At 40.4% G+C, this 21,527-nt stretch overlaps 1 protein-coding gene and 1 long non-coding RNA gene across 14 annotated transcripts in view; one reads left to right on the top strand and one right to left on the bottom strand.

Annotated features, from left to right (window-relative positions):
- LOC125769835 (gamma-aminobutyric acid receptor subunit beta) overlaps positions 1-21,527 on the top strand; it is a 75,594-nt gene that overhangs the window by 6,068 nt on the left and 47,999 nt on the right. For 10 of the 12 annotated variants that reach the window (XM_049438738.1, XM_049438731.1, XM_049438735.1 and 7 more), the window contains exons 3-4: positions 10,609-10,706; positions 16,852-16,919. In XM_049438738.1, coding sequence (XP_049294695.1) covers positions 10,609-10,706; positions 16,852-16,919 — 166 coding nt within the window. Of the gene's footprint in view, positions 1-10,608; positions 10,707-16,851; positions 16,920-21,093; positions 21,162-21,527 lie in introns of all 12 variants that reach the window. The other 2 variants (XM_049438729.1, XM_049438730.1) reach the window with 1 other exon arrangement.
- Positions 11,217-13,535, bottom strand: LOC125769839 (uncharacterized). 2 transcript variants are annotated; one of them, XR_007419111.1, is made up of 4 exons: positions 12,661-13,535; positions 12,460-12,584; positions 12,194-12,383; positions 11,217-12,120 (listed from the first exon to the last, which is right to left on the bottom strand). It is a non-coding gene; the product is annotated as an uncharacterized LOC125769839 (long non-coding RNA). The 2 variants fall into 2 exon arrangements; XR_007419110.1 differs by having other exon boundaries at positions 12,460-13,535.

The following is a 21,527-nucleotide window of genomic DNA, read 5'->3' as shown; positions in this document are numbered from 1 at the left end:
GAAGAAGAAAGAAAAAACAACCTCCCCCATTGTGTTGCCATCACACCAGTGCCACCACACTCGATTGGTAATGACGTCATTCATGGCACTTTGTGGCACTGTCTCTCTTTCTCTTTTTTCTCTGTTACTTCTTCATCTCTTTCTCTTCTACCAAAATCACTCGAACCGCCATCGGTTCGCCTGGTGTGTTGACATTCCACCATCACACCCAATGAACTGTTGCCACTTTCAGGCGCAAGGTGTTGGCAGCAAATTAGCATGAGGGATCCCGTACGTGTACCGTGTGCTGCTAGGGCATAGCAGCTGTATCGACGTACGTCATGGCAAAGTCATCGGGTGGGTGAATAAATAGGTCACCGATTTTCTGTGCTGGCTGACAAAACCTCCCCCATTTACACACATCCACATACGGACATCATGTGATGAGGGAAAGCTAGCAAAAAGGATGATGGAAAATCTCAAACAAGCGGGATGAAACCAAGATGAACACTCTGAAACCCGCACATAAAACCAAGAGAAACGGTCAGTAAGTCCGGCAGGGTCCGAGATCAATAATTGGTTGTGAATGTTGCGGGGTTTTTTGTGTGCAAAGTACCAGCAATAATAATACCATATGAGCCTAGTGCTCCAGAAGCAGGCCTGTGCGCCTGCTGTCCACATTGCGGTGAAAATACTTTTCCCAAAACGCTGAAACTCTTTCGGTCAGGAAAAGCCAACACTGAACGATGGGGGGGAAAGCAAACATTCCTATTTGTTTGTCACGTTCTAGCTGCAAAAGGAAAATGGCACGGTTTGCGTTGCTGCTGGGCATTCTGGCTCTGCTAAAGCCCTTTTTTTGCCCGATGTGCCACTGCTCCGGTGACCTAGGTTCGAATTTCACGCGATCTGACCACCACTCTGCAGTGCTGCATCCAGTGCGTTCGTGTTTGTCGCCCCTGTCCCGTATTGCTGGTTGGCATCCAGTTCCAAAATGTGTGGTTCCTCTAAATCAGCCACGACATTCCACTGCTATTCGTTCGCTATAACGAAACATAATATGCAAAATAGGAGAAAGAAGAAAAAAAAAGCACCCCATTGTATCGTGCAAGGTTTTTCGGCTACCGAAAAGGGGATCATTTTGTCCCATTCAAATCCCCATCCTCCTGCTCGGGTTAGCTACTGGTATAGTCCTTTTTTCGCTCGGTCATTCGTTTGTCCACTTGTGCCTTCCATGCTTTACACTTTTAGCCTTCCATCTTCATCAGGTCACCGCATGAAGCGTGTTCCCAAGCTACTTATGCATATGACTACTGCAGCCAATCACGCTACCGTCCAGTCCTGCGTTATTAACTGTGGCAAAACGGTGTACCTCACCACGGCATGCTGCATAACACTGGGACACAGGGGCACACAACTCACACCTAACAAAGAGCCCATTCTAAATCAACCGAACCGGTTTGCATGTTTGGTTCGCGCACACTGTAAGATTTATAGCCAGTCAACTATGGCCGGGTGCGGCACGGGACATAAGGGACACACGATCAAAAACCGTTCGGTTCCAGCGTGGTCCACGATCACACAAAGAATTGCCCAAGCCAATTAAGTAGCAAATCCCATTGGAGGGAACGCGTACCCGTAAACCGGGGCTGGGGATACCTTCAATGACCTCAAGGTGATTGTCAGGTGGCGGAGTTGGGATGGCGTGTATTTCTATGCTACTTCGTATATCGCTTAACTCGGGAAAGAAGAGAAGCAATACATATTTGTACTTACAAAAAATCGATTTTTAACCCAAATCAAAGAAATCCACTTAAAAAGTTTCCTTGGTTTTCAAGAATATTAGATACATAATTAAAACAATAATTAAATAAAAGTAAAAATAATTAAATAAAATCACATATTCTACGAAATCGAGGATATTTCGTGCATTAAAGACTTTTTTTCTCCAAAGCACCTTCTCTCTAGACCTTTTTAATACAACTTCTTCAACGGTTCAGCAGAGTGGCAAACAAAACACAGTATGCTATCATCGAGATATGAAGTACAAATATTTAAAAACACTGAAAGAATACTTTAAATATTCTGATAGCTATTCATTCCATCAAAGTGTCCACTTAGGGTTACATCTCACAAGGGTACCTCACACTTTCTTTGCTTTTTTTTATGCCGAACACGTCACTAAGAGGCTCTCCTAACTTGTCACCTACATCATTCTATCTGATGCGCGTGCCATTCTATTCGCCACTTAAAGATGATTTTGTTTGCACTTTATCGAGATGGTCCAGAAGTGGTTACAAGAAAGGGGTTTCCAGCTTTCTCAACTACTTAACGTTCATTAGCCATAGATAATGTAAAACAGGAAGAAGCTTCTTTGTCTGATGAAGAAAACACTGTAATTGTAAGAGGGACTCAATATTGTTATTTTTAAGGGTAAATATTGTCACCTACTGGTGACACATTTTCGTATGAATTGCCATTGACTTTGAGGATGTTTGAGAAGAAAATCAATGCTTTTATAAATGCCCCTTTCGAAAGTACCCGCTGCAGTTACACGAAAAATACTCTTCCCAGTAGCATGTTAATTACGCATTAATAATTTCTTTAAATAATAAAAAACAAATTCCATTCGATGGAGAAACCTGGTTGTTCATGTATTTCCCTATCCCTGATTTCGTCTACCGTCTTACGTCAAAGGAATGAACGGAAACTAATAATTAGAAAAAGGATAATGCTATAAATCTCCACTAACCTTTTATTAAATCATACTAATAACTGCTTTCACTAACCAAATAGTAACCAAGTAATTTCTTTAATAATAAAAATGAAATTCCAGGTTGATGGAGACGCCTGGTTATTCATGTATTTCCCTAGCCCTGTTTAGGTCCACCAATCTGTTACGTCAAAGGAATGAACGGAGATTAAAAATTATAAAAAAGATAGCTCTTTACGAACTTTTAATTAAGTGCTGTTAGTAATTGCTTACAATTACCAAGTAATAGCCTCGTAATTTCTTTATATAATAAAAAAGAAATTCCAGTAGATGGAGACGCCTGGTTGTTCGTACATTTCCCTATCCCTCATCACATCTACCGATCTGTTACGTCAAAGGAATTAACGGCGATTAATAAATAGAAAAAGGGTAGCTCTGCACAATCTATTAATAAAATAATATTAATAACTGCTTCTTCGATAAGATACTAAAGGAAGTCATAAATAAGGGTGCATGACAACACCTCAATCTTTATCCCTGCTTATTGCAAACACCCTTTTCTTTATTATGTCAACCAGCGTTAAATGACACCACCTCGCCTCAGCCATATATCGTTCACTAACACGTGCATATAATTTTCCGGGTGGTTTAAAGATGGCAAAAAAAATCACCGCTCTTTCCGTTTCAACAACGATCACTCGGTAAGCGCACAGCAGTGTGAAATAATTTTTAAGCCAACCAAGCGTAAAATTCTCATTATATTATGCATATTTGGCTTTTCCCTAGGTTATGTACCAACTTGCCACCACCATTTGCCTGACCTGATGCTAAGCGCGGTCTTCAATTTGGTGGTTGAGATGGGGAAGAAGAGTTACCGCTGGTGCATGAGTATACCGAGCAAAGAAGCCACACTCCCAGCATCCGGCTAACGATAGAGGTGATTTCCGCCGGATGTCAGCTCGGCAAACTGACAGGACTAGGAAACTAGCACACAGCGAGACCCACACTCGCCTTATGTGACAGCTCTGCTCCGACATGTTAATATACCATCAGAAGGCTGCCATACCGATTCCCTAGCGCGCGAGCGTCCGAATAAAAATGTTCTACCCATCAGCGCAAATGAAAAGTTTTGTGCGCTAAACAATGTGCTGGGATAAAATTTCGTGCCTCCCAACGGACGTTGGCATACCGTTTTATATTTTGGCAAAATGTTGGTCGCCTCTAACAAATTTCACAGGCATAGGCACCCCCACCCGATGAGGAAATATGATATGCCCTAGGAACCGAAAGGTGAATGTCGAAAATAAGTCAGGTCCGTTAGGATAATTAAAATCTCAAGAGAACTACGTGAAGCACCACTCGATTTTACGAACGCCGACACCCCGAACGACTACGGTGCATGGTTCAAAATTCCATCAACCAACACAGTGTTCCCAGACGGCCCAAAAACGAAACTCCAAATGAAGTTATCGAAAATTCATTTCAACTCACTTTCTCACCCGACCGGGGAATTTCACCGAAATCCGGGGTGTTTTGGGAACGGAAAAGTTTACCATTTTCTCGTGAAACTATATAAACCAAGTTTTTTTTTGTTATAGGAAATTCCATAACCTCAACGCCACCCACAGGGCAGGTAGCAAAAGCATGATGGTGGCAAATGGTCGGTTGAATGTGAATGAGTATCATGTACTTCTCCTTTGTTGTTCACCTACACTGTCACATTACCATTCAGTGCACACTTTACCCTACAATTTCTAGTGGGCGTTCATCACAAGATCTTTATATCCTCTTAATGTAGATGGAAACATCGGACACAGTTTCATGCAATTCGTGGAATGTTTTAGAAGGGTTTCTGTCATGAATACAATGTCAGTAAAGAAACAATTTCGTTGAAATCTTTCTATTAAATATTGCCAACTTAATGAGACTTACGAAGATTTGAATAATTGCAATAAAAGTTCACCTTTTGTTAAACTACAACCAACAGGACAAAATCCAAGCAGAAGAAACCCTGAAGATATTTTATTGATTTTATTACGCTAGAAACCTTCTATATTTCCTACGTAAAGATAATTCCTTTTTTCTTCTGCATTATTTTAACGATGCTTAATACATTAACGCAAAGAAAATATCGCACACTTCAATCTAAAAGCACTGGTTTTATGATTTGAAAATGAATTTCCCAATGCCCTCCACTGCCACTACATTTAATCCGTTCGAATAAATCAAAAATATACAGAACCTTGGTATTTACTTCCGAGTCTCGCGCTGGTATTATCTACGATGGTGGATGGAAAAAATAGTATCCTGCAGAAGATATCCGAGCAATAAAAGAGTTGCGTTTTTTAATTTCTTTTCAAGCTTGTAATCATGGCCGTCCCATCGGACCCCTTTGAAAGGTGAGCAGGTGCACGGATGTAGTCTGCGAATGAAATCTCGCTCTGTCCCTCTCTTCCCTTCGATCCTATGACGCACTCGCGTCAGTTATTTGATGCTGTCGCAAGATTGCTCCCTTGGTTCCGTTCCTGCACGGTTTTCTTGCCATGGTTTCGAAACCGTTGGGAACCCTCGGCAAAAGTAAAAAAAACCCATTACTTCGTCGTGGTTCCTTACACCGTTTTGGTATCTGCTGCACCTTTAAATCCTGACCCCACCCAGTGGCCCCATCCAAGATCCTGCCCGGGTGCCAGAGCTGTGATTAATGAAAACGGATTTGTCAGCGCTTTCCCAGCAAACGCGATTGGGGATTTATAATCAGAATTAATAGTTTGTTTTCATTGCCTTTCTGCCACCTCCACCACTTCCATCGTTCCCTTTCCACACCCTGTTGAACGGGAGCATTTTGTCTTCCCAGCGTTGGGTTCATTTGTGAAGGTGGTAATGGTGGGCCGGCCAGAACTTTCCATCATTCCTTTACCAACGAAGATTGTATTGAGAATGGTTTTTTTTCGTTTCGTTTGTTTTTTTTCCTTCCTTTTCTTGGTTATCCCCCCATTTATCGTCTTCACTGCGTGCGCATCGCAAATGAGATGGATTTATCCTTCGCGAATCGTTCCCCGTGGAATACCGGAAGAGGATTGAAAACGATTCCCGTACTCGGTTTCTTCCGAACTCTCTCGTCTTACCATGGGATTATTTTTCTTCTCTTACGCTGGAACTAACCCTCCCAGATCTTAGCCAAAGCTGCGGGCTATGCTTGGCTGTTCGTGCAAAAATGCCTTCGGGGAGGCGTATCCGTTTTCCACGGTACGCTTCATCCATTTCCCTCGCTCCAAATCTAAAGCAGGTCAACTGACTGCAGGTTTGACTGGTGGAATAGCAAAAGCAAAAACTAAAAAAAAAATGAAACAGCTTAAAATGAAAAGCTTTCCATCCTTTTACTCGTTACGACGCGTTTGCTTTAATCTCCTGCCACCCCAGCAGTGAAACCAACGTCCCGCTCTACGGACCATTCTATCTTCTGCCAGCCTGAATAGCATCGCTCCCCAGGGAACCAGTAAAATTGGGTGGAGATACCCATAAAAAAAACAACCTGCAAGAAAAGCAACATAAATTTGATTACAGTCCCAGAGCCAAACGTTCTCACAGCGCACAGCGGAGATGCCCAGAAGAAGGTAAAGGCGGAAACGTAACAACCCCTGGAATGGAATGTCATATAGAGTCGGTTGTTGTAGCTGTAGTTTGAATGAAAGGCTTCTCGTTTTCCTTTTCTGCACTACGCTGAGAAAGGATGAACCGAAGCGGCGAATGAGTGGTTGGCAAGATCGACTGCTTGATGGACATATGATGCTGAAATGCGGTGTGCTACTTTATGACCCAAGATGAAAACGATTTCATACGGAATCGGTTGCTAGGGTGTACCGGGTTTGATAAAGCTTTTCGGTTACGTTAGTAAAGAAAATCATAAAAAGTCATAAAAATTGCAACAGCAACAAAAAAACCATGGACGATTATCACACTTTACTTCCAACGTCATTTAAAATCAGGCTTGGCCGCTAGGGACACATTAATTTATGAGGTTATGTGCAGTGAGAAGTTAAAGCTTCTTCCGTATTAGTTTATATTTCTGAATTGAATCTCATAACTTTTTCAACTTATTTGAAAGAATTAAAATTGAACCTAAAACAAGCCACACAAAATTTCGAATATAAGGATCCTAATTAAGAAGGATAATAAGAAATTAATCAAATAAAAATAAAGAATATTCTTTCTTAAACATTTTACAAACTATCTCACCATGGTCTAAATTTAATCCAGGAAACAACAGATACATATATACATTAGGATTTATACGACCAAACGCACTAATAGCAGTTGCCATTTTTCGTTCCTCCTTCCAATATCTTCCAATTTTTCCTACCAGCAGGTCATCATTTAGCTATCTGAATGTTACCATAGCAGGCAACCGCACTTTGCACTCATTTGTAAGCTAATTTCTACCGCTTCCCCAACAACAACAAAAAATCCCAAGCAACCGAACCGAGTTTATGGCACTCTCGTACGAGGCGAACACACTCGTACATGAACCTCGATCCACTATCACAGCACTGTTAGGGCCACTCATTTTACCCGTGCGGGCAAAACCTTTGAAGGGACAATACCGGGACTTAGATCGTAAATTAAACCTTTTAAAGCAACGGCACGGAACGAACGCGCATACTGTGCGTCGGTCGGAGTGTGTACTCCCCATCCACAAAACGGCACCCGTGCGCACCATCCTCGGGGTAGATTGGGAGGTTATTTTTATTGCCGGAAATGGAACCATGGAGCTTCTCGTTCCCGTTTTTGCTTTTTGCTAGTTTTTCCTCCCCGCGGTTGCTACGGTGTTCGTTCGGTCCAGCTGCTATGTTGTGGTTTGGCATAGTTATTTCACTCATTTCACAGCAGGGATAATTGCAGGAGAGACTCTAGTAGGATGAAAATCAAATTGATCCCTTCCCCCTTCCGCAATGTCCGCACCCAGTAAGGGCAGGCTGTTAAATCATACCATGGAATTGCAAATGGCTTTCGACTTCACGCACAGGTTCCTTCAGATGGGTACGGCATTTCGGAGACATCGCACAACACAGCACCACTTGGTTGGTTACGCTTCTTAGTGCGTCCGACATAAATTATGTACGGTGACTAACCAACCATTGGCACGAAAGCATTGGACCACACGGTGGAAAGGGTGGCACGGTACACTAACGGTAGGCTATAATAGTACTTCCAACCGTGCTCTAAACATGTACCAACGTACAATCCTAGTGGTTGACCGGTAGGTCTAGTGTGATTTGAAGATGGAATAGAGCTACAATGCATCTCACTGTACCTGAGACGAATTCTTGTTTTCTTCTCTAACATTACCATTTTTATTCAAAAACTCCCTGTTACTGTTAAAATATTCATTTGCTAAAAGAATTCAACATATGTACAAAGCCTCCAAGTAATCATTTTGAAGTGAAAGGATGTAATAAGTAAAAGAAAAAAAACCGCTTTGATGCATTGCTATAAATTTATTATAAATTATTAATTATTTAAAATTAATACCATAAACAAAAAAAATACAAAACAATAATAAAAAGATAAGTCTAACATTAAACCCGCAACAATCCGAAATTGACAACGAAGCACACAACCACAAATACAGCAATAAAATAAACATGAACAGAATCCCGAAAACCTACACATCTCTCGAAACCTTCTCGATGATCCCGGGAGTCTCGTTTCATACCCGCTAAACTATACATATTTAAGTTTCGCTTACAAAAACGCTGTGCTCAAATAGCATTGACAAGCCGTTTTTGCTCCGGCATTACGGTGTATTAACATTTTTCACCGATTGCATGCCTACATTCTCGAGAGAAAAATAAATATCATAATAACCGTATACACACATTCGCAAATAAACAAACACCATCAAACATGGTGGTGGTTCGGTTAGCGATACTACTATTAACAGTGTAACGAGCTCTCCTGGGAAATTCTTCTACACCACAAACACACTGTTACGCTGTGCGTGATATCTTTGCAATCCTTACTGGTACGTACACAAGCTCACATGCAAAGTGAAATAAATATGGCATCGTGAGATTTGGTGAGCGAAAATGACTGAGCACCTCAGAAGGTGCTCTGTACTCTTTATGTACGCTCTCTCTCTCTCTATCTCTTCTTTTACCAACGGGCACTCGTACAACACCCAATTGTTTGCTGAGTAGGAAAAAACCCTTCGCCCTTCACCGCTCGTGTTGCTCAAGTTCCACGATCAAAACGTCCCATTTTGCAATCACACCCTCAACCCATCCAAAGGAAACAATCGATGGAAGGATTCCTTTTATTCCTCTCTTTGAAGTGCGAAGTTTGACCCGACATGCAACAATTGTGGTACACGCCAAATAAGTGGCTCTATGTTTTTTTTTTTGTACTTGTGCGAATCCTTTAGTGGATATTTTAAGCGAAAATTTCAATTTCCACTCTAACTGTCCGGATTAGGGTTGATCCGATTTTGTTTCTTTTTTTTCCACTCTCACGCATTACACGCATCGAACATCTTGCAGCATTTGGGATTTGAATTCGTAACAGAAAGATAATGAACGAATTCTATCCCATTTATACTCATTTGGTGCACGATTTTGGGTAGCTTCGAAACTGAAAAAATGTCCCAAATGTGATGAGAATTGAATAGATGACATCGTATATGCTTTCGAAAACGCATGAAACTCATTTCGGCCCTTCCGATTGGGTCGTTCATCAGTGGAGAAAAACACTTTGCCCCTTTGTTCTTCCAGTTCGCTAAACATTTCCCTTTGGCAATATTCGCTTTTACTGTTTTGTAGAGAAAAAAAGTGATGTCACATAGGGTATTTTCATTATTGCTTTTTTATCAGCCCTTACTGACTTTCCATAAAAAGGTATACAAACTCACCAATCAACAAAGCAAAAAAAAATGAACAAGAACACAATAAACAGCGAAAGCAATTGTTAGAATTTCAAGGCAAAATATCACTTCGAATATCTAAAGCCCTATAAATTATATCGTCTATCCAGCACGCTCCAAATAGAATCACTAGCTGGTGTTGTTCCCGTTCCCGAGAAAGCACAACTTTTGATGTATGATCACAATTTTTGCTTTTGCCCCACTCGCCTGCAGCATACTTCTGCATGCAGTGGAATTTCATTAATTCTTGTGTGTATAAATTTATCTTGCTCCCTTTTACCCAAAAACACTTGCCACCTTGTGTCCGAATGAACTATGAAAGCACGATGCCTTAGTGGTTCAAAAATTTATTATCAATATCATCACGTGCAGATACTACTCCGGTTCCGTACCACCATTGCCACCGAGGAGTTTGACTAAAATTTCTCACTTCAATGGGATGAAGCTGTGGACGACCATTTCCAACAATCATAAACTCACGATCCTCTTGCCCACCACACAAAACGATCCATTCTATGTGTTCACGGGGTTCAAATTCTAGCAACTTGCAGGAAGGTTGTTCCTACTAATACTTTCACTTCTAGTAACCCCTATTACTTACCTCCAACAGTTCTCTCTCCTCAGCCTTTGTCTGGTCATTTAATCTAATGTAGAAGTAAAGGCTATAAATTTCATCCGAATCACAGCTAAATTATATGCTGCAAGTGCATGACTAATCTGGAGAAGGTACCGGATTCCTGTTTCCACGTTATGCATTCTACCTGCTGCAGTGAGAGACTTGGGAAAATACCATCTAACAAACGATACAAAATGCATAAACATAGCAAAGTTTCACCTGGCACAAGTCTACCATGGTGAAAACGGGAATTATTTCATCACTTTGCTGCTAGAAGTTTACCGTAAAAAGTTTCCTTCTGCTAGCAACTTACCTTCCATTTGGAATGGATACATTAAAACGATTTAGAATAATAACTCTTTTCTCTCTCTCCCTCTTTTCTTGCAGGACCGGAGGTGGTAGCATGCTCGGTGATGTCAATATATCAGCCATTCTAGATTCGTTCAGCGTTGGTTATGATAAAAGAGTAAGACCGAACTATGGAGGTACGTATGATTGTTTCGATGGCGTGCTACTAAACGTCTCGTTCTCGTTCGACGATCTTCTCGCATCTTTCCTCCGCCCAAACAACAACCGTCAACACCGTGTGGAACCGTGTCGTCCGCGTCGCAAGTTCTAAATGTCTTCCGGAGCTTCATCGTTACCAGCGAACGGTTGTTGTATTTGTCGTAGGATTCCCCAGTCTGTCCACCAATGTTTGTCCACGTTTTGTTCTGCTTTTGATAGAGGATTGTGATCTGTCTCATATAGGAAATCTTCATATTGGGAAATGTTTGTAATAGGTATTTCTCCAAAACTCTGAAACTGGAAGATTATTCTTAGTTATGAAGCTTCTACAAAAATTGAGCTTAAACCTTATTCATTTGTGTTATTCTTGTTAGGTAACAAGTGGGAATTTTTCGGGAAATCATACCTTTACAAATAGGATAAATTGTCCAAAAATGTAACTCAAGCTTCAGTAGAAGAAAAGTTGCCCTCCATTACTGCACGCCCTATCGACAAACTGCTCGCCTGAGAGTGAATTTCGAGTAAAATTCACGGCTTCACAAGCGGCTTCACAAAAGCTTCACAGCAGATCTTGTGAAGCCGTTTTTTGAGAGTGTGTGCGTGAGATTCATTATTTCATGAGCGCGTTTTCGTAAGGTTCATTTTAACGCTGTAATGTTCATTTTCAATCGTTCTTTCCGCACCGTTGATTTCCAACGGTGCAATGAAAACATTTTTTGTTTTAACAAAAATAATACAATTTTTTATTTTATTCCCGGTGAATCTATAAATTATCCTTCAACCCATTTTTTCTATTCCCATTTTCTACATAGTTTAGACAGTTTAGAATGACCATACCCAAAGAAATCCAGCTTCCATCTAGAGAGCGTACAATTTTCAATGCTCGTACACTGCACCATCTTAAGCAGTGGTTTGAAATCCTGGTACACATGATTCCGCTCACTATTTGCAACCCTTTTCATAACCACGCTGTTAGCTTCGATCGGTGCAGCATAAACAATACATAAACGAGGACATTTCCCTCCGTACGAGTATAAGTTTCCAATAGATTCACATCGTGTATCAAAGAAATAGATACAGTCAAAAATCTTCCATGAAATTGCAAGCGTGTTTCGAAAGAAACTAACATCGTGTCCTTGACTTGGGTTCGGGTGCGATCTCGATTTCATTTTGACCGCATTAACACGCGTTTTTTTTTGCATCTTTCACTCCATTTTGTATCTGCAAATGGAATCTAAGACCGATATGGAAGAGATAAAAATACGTATGTCAGTTAAGTATTAACAAACGTTTTATTTAGGCATACTTACGTATAACAAACGGCGAAAAACAAGGTTGGAACCTTGTATTACTGGAACCAATAATATTCTCGTATCGAGTCAGGAATCGCTCCTGTCAAACAAGAAAAAACAAGATTATCAATTAATTTTTCTATAATTTGCTAAAAGTATAACATATTACTTACTCGAGTTAGTGTATGATTCGACCGACCTTCACCTTTGGCGGAGTATGTTATCCTGGACGGAGGATCAACGACAAACTTTATCGGTCACTGTTTGTAGAGGTGCTAGCTGCAGATAGAACATTGTCTCCTTCGAATTTCAGGCGTATTTCTTATGGAAATCAGATGTGTACCGAGGACCGAACTTGTTTTGCTGAAAAAGTATGCTTCATTAGATATACATACGTAAAACAATACAACAAACGTCCATAACAATGTACAATATTTACCTGAAGGGACTGTTAATTGAATGATAGATTGCCACAACAAACCAAGGTCACGCACTGTGAGCAGAGCGAAGAAAAATCCAATCCAGCGCCTATGTAAAGTGTCAACAAGAGCGGTTTCCACTATCCTGTTTGTTGAGCAATGAAAATAAGACAGATTAGGACACTGACACTTCTTCGAGAATCGTTAGCTGCGATACAAACCGATTTAGAACCGATCAGCAGCAAAAACAACCAATACTAAGGTTGGCTTGTCTTTCACTTCCATTGGCAGGTGCATCATAGAACTGCATAATCACGAGCATGTCCAATAATTTGTTCCTTTCAAATGATGCGAAAAAGATGTGGCCGTCAATTCATACGCTCTATCCGAGGGCGACCAAGAAGAACTATGAAAGTCAGCTGCAAGAGGAAGAGGATGTAGAACGTTCAACCGATTGCGTTAGGCGCCATGGCATTGATTGTACAGGGTAGCCTACCTTTGAAGCAGTATGCCAAAGGGACGCGTGGGTGCAGTTGTAAGAAAACACGCGTTTTTCTCTGTTGACGGAGTATTTCACACTACGGCACTTGAATCCTTCCTGCTTCCTGAATTTGTGTACACAAAAACCTCTAGATATGAGGTTAACTGTTAACTGTGGCCATATGTCCCCACGCGGCGCTTTTTAAATGTCTTGAAACAGCTTGTCCTGCCTCTGCATCGTCGTATTCAGCCGAAGTCTGCTCCAACAGGTTATCACGCTGGCGGAACAACTTACCAGTGCCGTCACAGGAATATCCTTTTAGAACTAGAACTGGAACAACTTGGCAAACACTATTCCACAATCGAATAAACAGTCCACGAACTGACGCAATTCACAATTCACTAACTATTCCCGTATGAAAATGTACAGCGACCGAGCGAAAACAGAAAGACAGGTTTTTAGCCTACTACGACCTTTTTGAACATTCATTCGACACACGCCGAACTCTATCGCGATACAGCGAGCCACGCACACACTCTCATTTTAGGGTGATTCGAGCAAAATTTTCACCCCCTTTTCAAAAAATTCATCCATCAATGAACACTTTGTCGATAGGGCGTCACCTTAGCGATTACACGAATGAAACGAGTTCATTCATGTTCACCATACACCCACTGCGTGTGGGGAAACTTTACATGAGAAGCCGAAAAGATACAACAGCAAATAAAACGAGCCTTCTTCGCAAAAAAACATCGGATAAACCGTACCGAGAGCAACATACACGGCTCCAGTCCATTCCCGGATACGCTATCGTGTTTCCCATTTGCACCATGTCGTTCTGTTGGCCATTTTTGTTGTTGTTGTTATTACGAAAACTAGCGTTTTGTAAACTGATATCAAAAAGCAACACACAGCGCACAACTCACACCTTTGGTGAGATTATAAACAACGCCTGCAACACAATATGGCCGCCATCGAAAGGCGAACACGAAACCATATAGTGGTCAACAGGGAGAACTCCATTCTGCCCGGTTTGCGGGACTGGAGCACTGATCACGATTGCTACAAGCTAAAAAGTCATCCACTGGCACCGGGACAGAAACAGGACCCAAAAAACAACAACAACAAATACTCTTGTTCCAAATTTTGTTTTCCCTGCTACAAGCACACGGCTGCATCCATCGGCTCTTTTCGTTCGCCCGGTGGCCCGGTGGCCTAATGCCGTGAACTCAAAGCTTTCTGGGCGTGACAAGGTAGAAACAACCGTATCTCAAACCTGCACAGCCTCTCTTGTAACCCGCTTGTTGGCCAGTTTATCTGCCCTATTCGTGCTACTGTTTAATTTTTTTTTTTTTTTTGCAACACAAAGTTTCTCCCGCATTCGAGAAAAATCCTAAACAAGGTAAAAATGGAGAAAAAAAAAGCTTCAGCTTACCTATTTAGCAAACAAAACCATATACCCTCGAGGCTGGAACTGAAGCGGGTACAGTACACGTTTCAATCTTGTTTCTCCCTGTGTGAGTGTGTTTGTGTGCTAACCTGTTTGTTTTAATTAATTTTTCTGTTCTCTCCCATGGATTGAGTTCCGGAAAAGAACGGGGGGTGTTCCGGAAGTGGAGCACCTTCAACTCCATCATATCTTTATACCCATATGGTTGTTTCTCTTACTCCTCTTCCAACTACTTTCCGTTCATGAGTTTTTGGCGGTTTGTACTGTTGCTGGAATCAGTACCTTCCGGGTACGATTCACAAACCTTTTTCTCCCACCTGCCCGTGCTTATGAAATTGAACATTTCGCTTTTGTTTCCTGTTCCTGTTTTCTTCCTTCTCGGTGTGATACTTTATATACAGGGAACAAGAGTTAAATACGTTCTTCGTTCTTTCTCGTGTCTATCCGGCTATTTCCGTTCATTAAACAACTAGCGCCCAGTTCAACCTTAGCAGCAAAAGATGGAACTAGCAAGCCATGATGCTGTCAACCGTGTGTTGCGTATCGGAAGATTTTTCGCATTTTCCCTTTCCCGCCAGCTATTGTTTCGAACACGCGACTCAATCGCGGCTGCTTTGGCGATGTTTGTAAACAGCGGAAAAAAAGCGAGCGCTACTACACTGCAACAGTAACATATTGACGGTCACACCGTTACGACTGTATTTGCTGCAGTAGCCGAAATTGGTCACTGGATGGTAAACAATATTTCCCCCTAACGTACAAAATAAAGGTGTGCCACCTCTGTGGTTGAGCAGTAAAACGCGCAAAAAAAATCCTACCTTTTCTGACGAACATGTGCAATCGATAAAGCGTTTTCACACGAGATGTGTTTTCCACCTACCTATCTGTGTACGCGACCGAGGTAAATTTCTCTTTTGTCCCCATATGTAACTTACACGACACGTTTCATTTTGTTTTGCTCCGCATCCAACGTTTGTAACACGCCATATGGGGTTTTAGCAGCCTTCCACCTTTGATATCGGCTTCGAATTAACTTTGTTGGTTGTTTTTGCTCTCTATCCCAACGTTCATTCGTGTTTCTTGCGATATGTGTCACCTTCATCTCAATACTACAAAAACTAAAAAATATTTCCCCACGCCGAAAACAATTTCTTAACAAAGTACCGGGCGCCTCCATTTCAGGCACACAGTGTACAAAACCCGCGTATTATCAACGGACCCCGGAGTGACCGTTTGCTGTACAATGTTCGACAGCTTTCATTGTTCCTCAACTGTGTATGTGTTGCAACAACAACAACAAAAAGCTCCAAAAATTAAAGTGTGTTATTATTTTTGTTTCTCTCGTCTGCCTATTGTGATAGTAGTTTTTTGTTGACCCAATGTTTTTGTTTTGTTTTCTTTAGAACTGTTGTACAAGTACGGAATGATTCTTCTAACATACTTCTACACATCTTAAGCGAACATTATCTTACCTCATCTCCTCGAACGAGATACAATGGCATAGCTGTTGGTGGAAATGTTTCGTCATGATAAGGAGAAAACTAAACAAACAAAAAAACCCTCGTGAATGTAGATCATTCACCTATCTTCCCATGTAACCTGCTCTCGTACACAAGCAGCGTTGTTACCGTTTTATGTCAATATGTTTTTGTTTTTCCGTTTTGCCGTTTTCAAACTTTACTTTTGTTCCTTTTTTTCTTTATTCCTTTTAATATTGCGGTGTGAGTGCTTTCCCGATTCTTCCAATTCTGCGCTACTTCGACTGTTTCTAAAACGCCTACCAAACGGTACAGAAAAATAGTGTAATACATTCAATACGTACCAAAACAAAAAAAAACAGAAGAAAAACAAAACTTCACCGGGACCGAATGTAATCCCTACTGCAGCTACGTCTGTCTGTGTGCATTCGTTGTTTTGATTTCTTTGATTCATGCATCCCTATTTTCCCAACAACACAACAACAACAAAAACACGCCGTTCGATGCGATGATTTAAGTTTTCGTTAACTTTTCTGTTTTAGCTCAATTTCTTCGTCCAGTTGAAGTGGTTGCATTTTCCACTGCGTTTAGTCGGTAAAAGAAATTCGTGTTTGCGCAAATGTGTTTTTCGTTTTTTTGCTCGTATTTGCTCGAAACCCATGGCCCAAAAACCAAATGCCACAAACCGGAAATGGCGTCGTTTCGGCATAAGGGAAATTTAAAAACATAAAACCTTTAATGAGTAGTAGTTTTTTGTTTTTCTTTTTCGAACATACTTCAAACACTTCACGAATGTACACATACTTTGCCTGAAACTATTTTGTTGTTGTGATCGTGATCGTGACCGTATGCAGGTTTTACGTGCATTCTGATCCCAGTTTGTTTACCCCCAGCTTTTATTACTTACTTACAGCATAGCCATTACGAGTGTGTTTTGCTCGATTTGAATCGTTTTTTAATCAGATGCATTATGTTTTTCTTACCACAACTATCCGTGTTTCAGGACCGCCGGTTGAAGTGGGAGTCACCATGTATGTGCTGTCTATCAGTTCGCTGTCTGAAGTTAAAATGGTACAATTCATATGACTAAGTACCTTTTCTCTGCAAAGAGCTCATACTTTCCTATTTTACCTAATGTTTCCTTTCTTCCCCCAAAAAAAACAAACACCCCTAACACCCGCCCGAACCACTCGCCAAAAATGGTGGGGTTTCAATGATTTATTTACACCGATGTACGTTTAGTGTGCCACTGTTGTTAGTCTAAGATGAAAAGTAATTCGTACCGTACTATCCTATCTAGCTGCCACGAAAACGGCATTAAAACACTATCGCAGAACGAGCTATTAATGTAGTTATTAAACTATTTTGCAAGTGATTTTATTTCTCTGTCATTATTTTTTTTTATCGTGTCTACGTTTTATTTTTGCGTTTCACCATAACCCTTGTTCCAGGTTGTGATCTTAAAACTGAATGTTTTTTTCTTTATTGTGACATAAAAATATTTGCATCTGTTTTAGTAATATTTTTCTTTACCTATTGCTCACTTGAGTAATAATTAAAACATTTTAGGGTATTGATTAATATAATTTCACTGCGTTTTTTTATATTTTAAAATGGTACTATTCTTTCAATCGCCGCTCACAATTGTACCTGTCGCAAGGACACGTGCGAAATGTTCACTTACGTTAAAAAATCTTCTCACTTTTAATCACCCCCAGGTAGCATTGTAATCCCTTTTCGATCATATATTTCCAAAAATTACCCACAGCGAGAACGTTTCCAAGTTTGATCTTCACATGTTTTTAATAATTAATTTTCCATTTATTTTTTTCACTTACGTTCCCTTTCCTTGCCGCTTGTTCTGATATCCATAAAACCGGGTACAAATTAGTGTAACGTTGACATAGCGTCAATGATCGTGTACGAAGCAAAGCGAAACATGTTTCGTACAGTTTTAGCTCTTTATCACGCATAATGCGATAATTGCAAATGGTAATCATTTGGCAAAACCTAACTGCGCTCAATGTTGTAGCGATCGTACGTAGCGAAATTTTCGATGTATTTGTCTCGTTCGTTAGCTGAAGCACACGTTTGCCTTTTGTCTATTTCTTGCTAGAATATTTCCACACACACTCACACTTATACACTATCTTCCTCTTAAACTGCGTCTTGTACACGAAAATATTCAAAGTCGCACCGATTAATGTGTTCCCCCCTTCGTTCAACATTTATACCCACTATACACTCATACATACGAATACGAATATACCATTTGCGCATTATTTGTTTTAGTGATCACACTTTCACTCTTGCACAGTTTTCAGCAAAAAAAAAAACACACACACACACATTTTGGTTTTATTAAGTAAACAGCACACTTCTCACACACTAACAGCTTACAGTTGAATAACAATCCACTTCATATTTCTATGCTTTTTGTGACTTCAAACTTCAACTCCAAAAATGCGATCTTTTATATTATTGTTCGAAATGATTATCGCTGCTTTTCGAAGGATGGATTGGAATGAGTGTACTTGAATGTGATCTAAAACAAAGTGTGCTTACATTCTTTTTATAATTAGATACTAATAATAGTTATTCTACATAAGTAAATTATTAGCTTTAGAGCACCTTCTTGCCCCCTTTCTAAAAGTCTATAATTAGCTAACTGTTTCAAACTCACAACTCGTGTACAACTCAACAAAGCAGTGTTAATCGTTTCTCTTTCAACACTTTCAACTGAAACTCCGACGCAAACAGAATGATCATTTCGCCCGCCCCCCTGGCCAAGGGGAAAGTGTATTCAAACTTTTCACCCATTACACTACCTTTCTAAATACATCCATACGACCACAAGTTCACCCATCATAACCCGACACAGCTACGCAAACAAGGAAAACACACACACGCGCCCAACTCCATTCCGACAACGTATTTATCTGCTCGGAAAACTCGCTTTAAAACTCATCTAAAAAAACGGTGCTGACGGAAGTGTTAAGCCTTTTCGGGAAAATCCTACCCAAAATGGCTGAAGATACGCTCGGATGCAGTTGCAAAAGCACTGCATCGAAATGCAATGCATTTCAAATTCAAATCTGATCCCTCGGTCTGCTCGGTTCATTCGTCTGAAGCACCGGGAACCAAGCGAAAGACATCATCGTTTTGATTCTGGTCTCTACCAGCCAGTGGCCGGCTTCATACCGTGTGCCTCGCTGCATTGTGTGTTCAAGCATTACACATGGCTCAACTTGTGGCCTTTTCGAAACAATGGAACTTTTGACAAAGTGATATTTTCACCTCCTAGATGGCTTAAAGCTCAATCCTGCGGTGAACCATTGGTAAAGCTTGCTGGTAAATCGGACAGATGGTTCCGTTCGGCATTCGGTTTCTTAAGAAACGGACAGATTTTCAACAATATATTGATGTATGATGCTTTCAGAATTAAGAATTTGAAGCTTTTTTTTGAGTTGAAAGGCATATATCATCTATAATTCTAATTTAACAGTATCATTTACCTTAACTACAATAGTTGTTTTGGAAAGCTCAATATCTTCAGTTATTGCAAAGAGCCAACCGGATCGAATTCTTGGTTCGGGTTTGTTGAATCTATCGAATATTTACCAAACTATATCAACTAGCAAACTGATCTGCATCTTTTTCTACCGAGTTCTATTGCCTTCATATTAGTGATAGCCGATATTTTCTGCTACACTCGATGACAGCGAACAATTGTTTTCGTTTTCGCAACGCACGCACACTCACTCGCACACGAAAATGCGCTATCGTCTTTACAACAAAGGAACAACCAGTACGCAACGCAACTTATTCGAAATGCCACAAGAATCCAGTGGTTCCAGAAAACATCATGAAAAAAAAATGTGTGAAATTAAAACAATTGCATGTCGAGTAATAGCATCCAATTACTAACTCTGATTGTGTTTCTAACAAAGCGGCAAATATTATTCACGTTGCAGATTTCAGGTGTTTCTACAATTTTTCTTTTTTTCCTGTCACTTTATAAGTGCTTTTCTGAACTGAATCATATCTGAGTAACATTTAACATAATAACCATAATTCTAAAATTGTACACATTGAATTTCTTGAGGAAGAAAGAGTGTGTCTAAGTCTCTTCATAAAGTTTATAAAGTATTTTAATTTATAACCGCATTTCGGAACTGTTCACTCTTATTCGTTGGTTTCAGGAATTTAATATTTTACTTAATGCTCACTAACACACATTTTTCATTCCGCATCGATTATTTAAACTAATAAAACTATAAAACGTATCAAATAATGTCAAGAATTAAAAATAACACATTAAATTGTCCAGTTCTGAATCCTTCTCTAATTACCCCCAGATTAATTTCAGCGATGAAAGTAAACGAACCAAAAAACCCCCAATGTTATCTAAGTTATCTTTCTTTTTGTCTCTTCTGTTACACTATTGTCTAATTCTTTGCTGCTTCTTCCTTACCGAAACCGTTACTAACATACCATATTCGATGAGCTCAACTTTTGCCTACACTTTAAGTTCTTAAGCAAATGGATTATTCATCAATGAGAGGCCTTTACATTATCATCCCATATTCATCCAGCGATTATGTTCGTCGAAGTTGAAGAACCCTCCCGCTAGAGACTAGCTGCGATGGAGACGCAGCTCATATTTATTCATATCTACTTTTGCCCCCGGGTTTTTACCCAACCAAACGGTCCTTTCTTTCACTTCCTCGTACTCAACGTTAATACATCTTTCTGCAAGATGTGAAACGATATAAGTGGTGTAATAATTTCCCAAAAATAAACATTGCTACTCTTGGCGCGATTGGACCTTCCGGGGCCTATCTGGGAATTGTTAATGCTTTCTCATTGTTATATTTGACTCATTATCCTGCTTCCCTATAAATCTCTCATTCTCTCGCTCTCTCTCTGTCTGATTTTCATCGCCTCTCTTTCTGTCTCACGCATACACACATATACCCGCTGGTTTCCCGTTTACATGCGTCGCCTTTGGGTGTTCGGTCGTAATGTCGTAAAAGTTTTAACTCATCCACCTCTGGCGCACCAGCTTCACCCGAGTTCGTCTGCACTTTGGTCCTGGGCCGTTGATGTCCGTCCGCACCCCGTTATCCCCTATATAGGTCGAACAGGCCCATCCGGTGTCCGTATCGAAACGTATTTTAAACCCATCGCAAAAACACACAAAACAATCAATCAAATTCATCTCGAATTGCAAACTCTGTTCCAGGTCCCCCAGTGGAGGTTGGTGTTACCATGTATGTGCTGAGTATCAGTTCAGTGTCGGAAGTGCTAATGGTACATAGAACAATGCTCTTCATTTTATTTACCTTCTAAGCGATCCCCTCTCCAAAATCAACAACAAAAATATTTTAAAAAAAATAAAACTCCAAAACTGCCCAATAACACCTATCAAAGTTGTCTAAAATTAATTGATTTAATTCTATTGTAACGTAACGTTAAAAAAAATAACATCAATCTAGCATATCAGTGCAAATGTTAAGCAAAAATGAGTTCATTACAAAATAAATTGAAGCCTGATATTTCTTAGAATCTCTGTAACAAGCAAAACGACTGCTTCGCAACTTCCATTCCACACTGGCAAAGTGGAAACGATGAAAGCGAACGCATCTCGCACCTTGTCAGTGTGGCTGTGGAGTGCGC

This window comes from Anopheles funestus, chromosome 3RL, assembly GCF_943734845.2.
Source record: "Anopheles funestus chromosome 3RL, idAnoFuneDA-416_04, whole genome shotgun sequence".
In the NCBI taxonomy this organism is placed as follows: Eukaryota; Metazoa; Arthropoda; class Insecta; order Diptera; family Culicidae; genus Anopheles; species Anopheles funestus.
The sequence above is the reverse complement of the archived record's forward strand: the minus strand, read 5'-3'. Positions and strand labels throughout refer to the sequence as shown.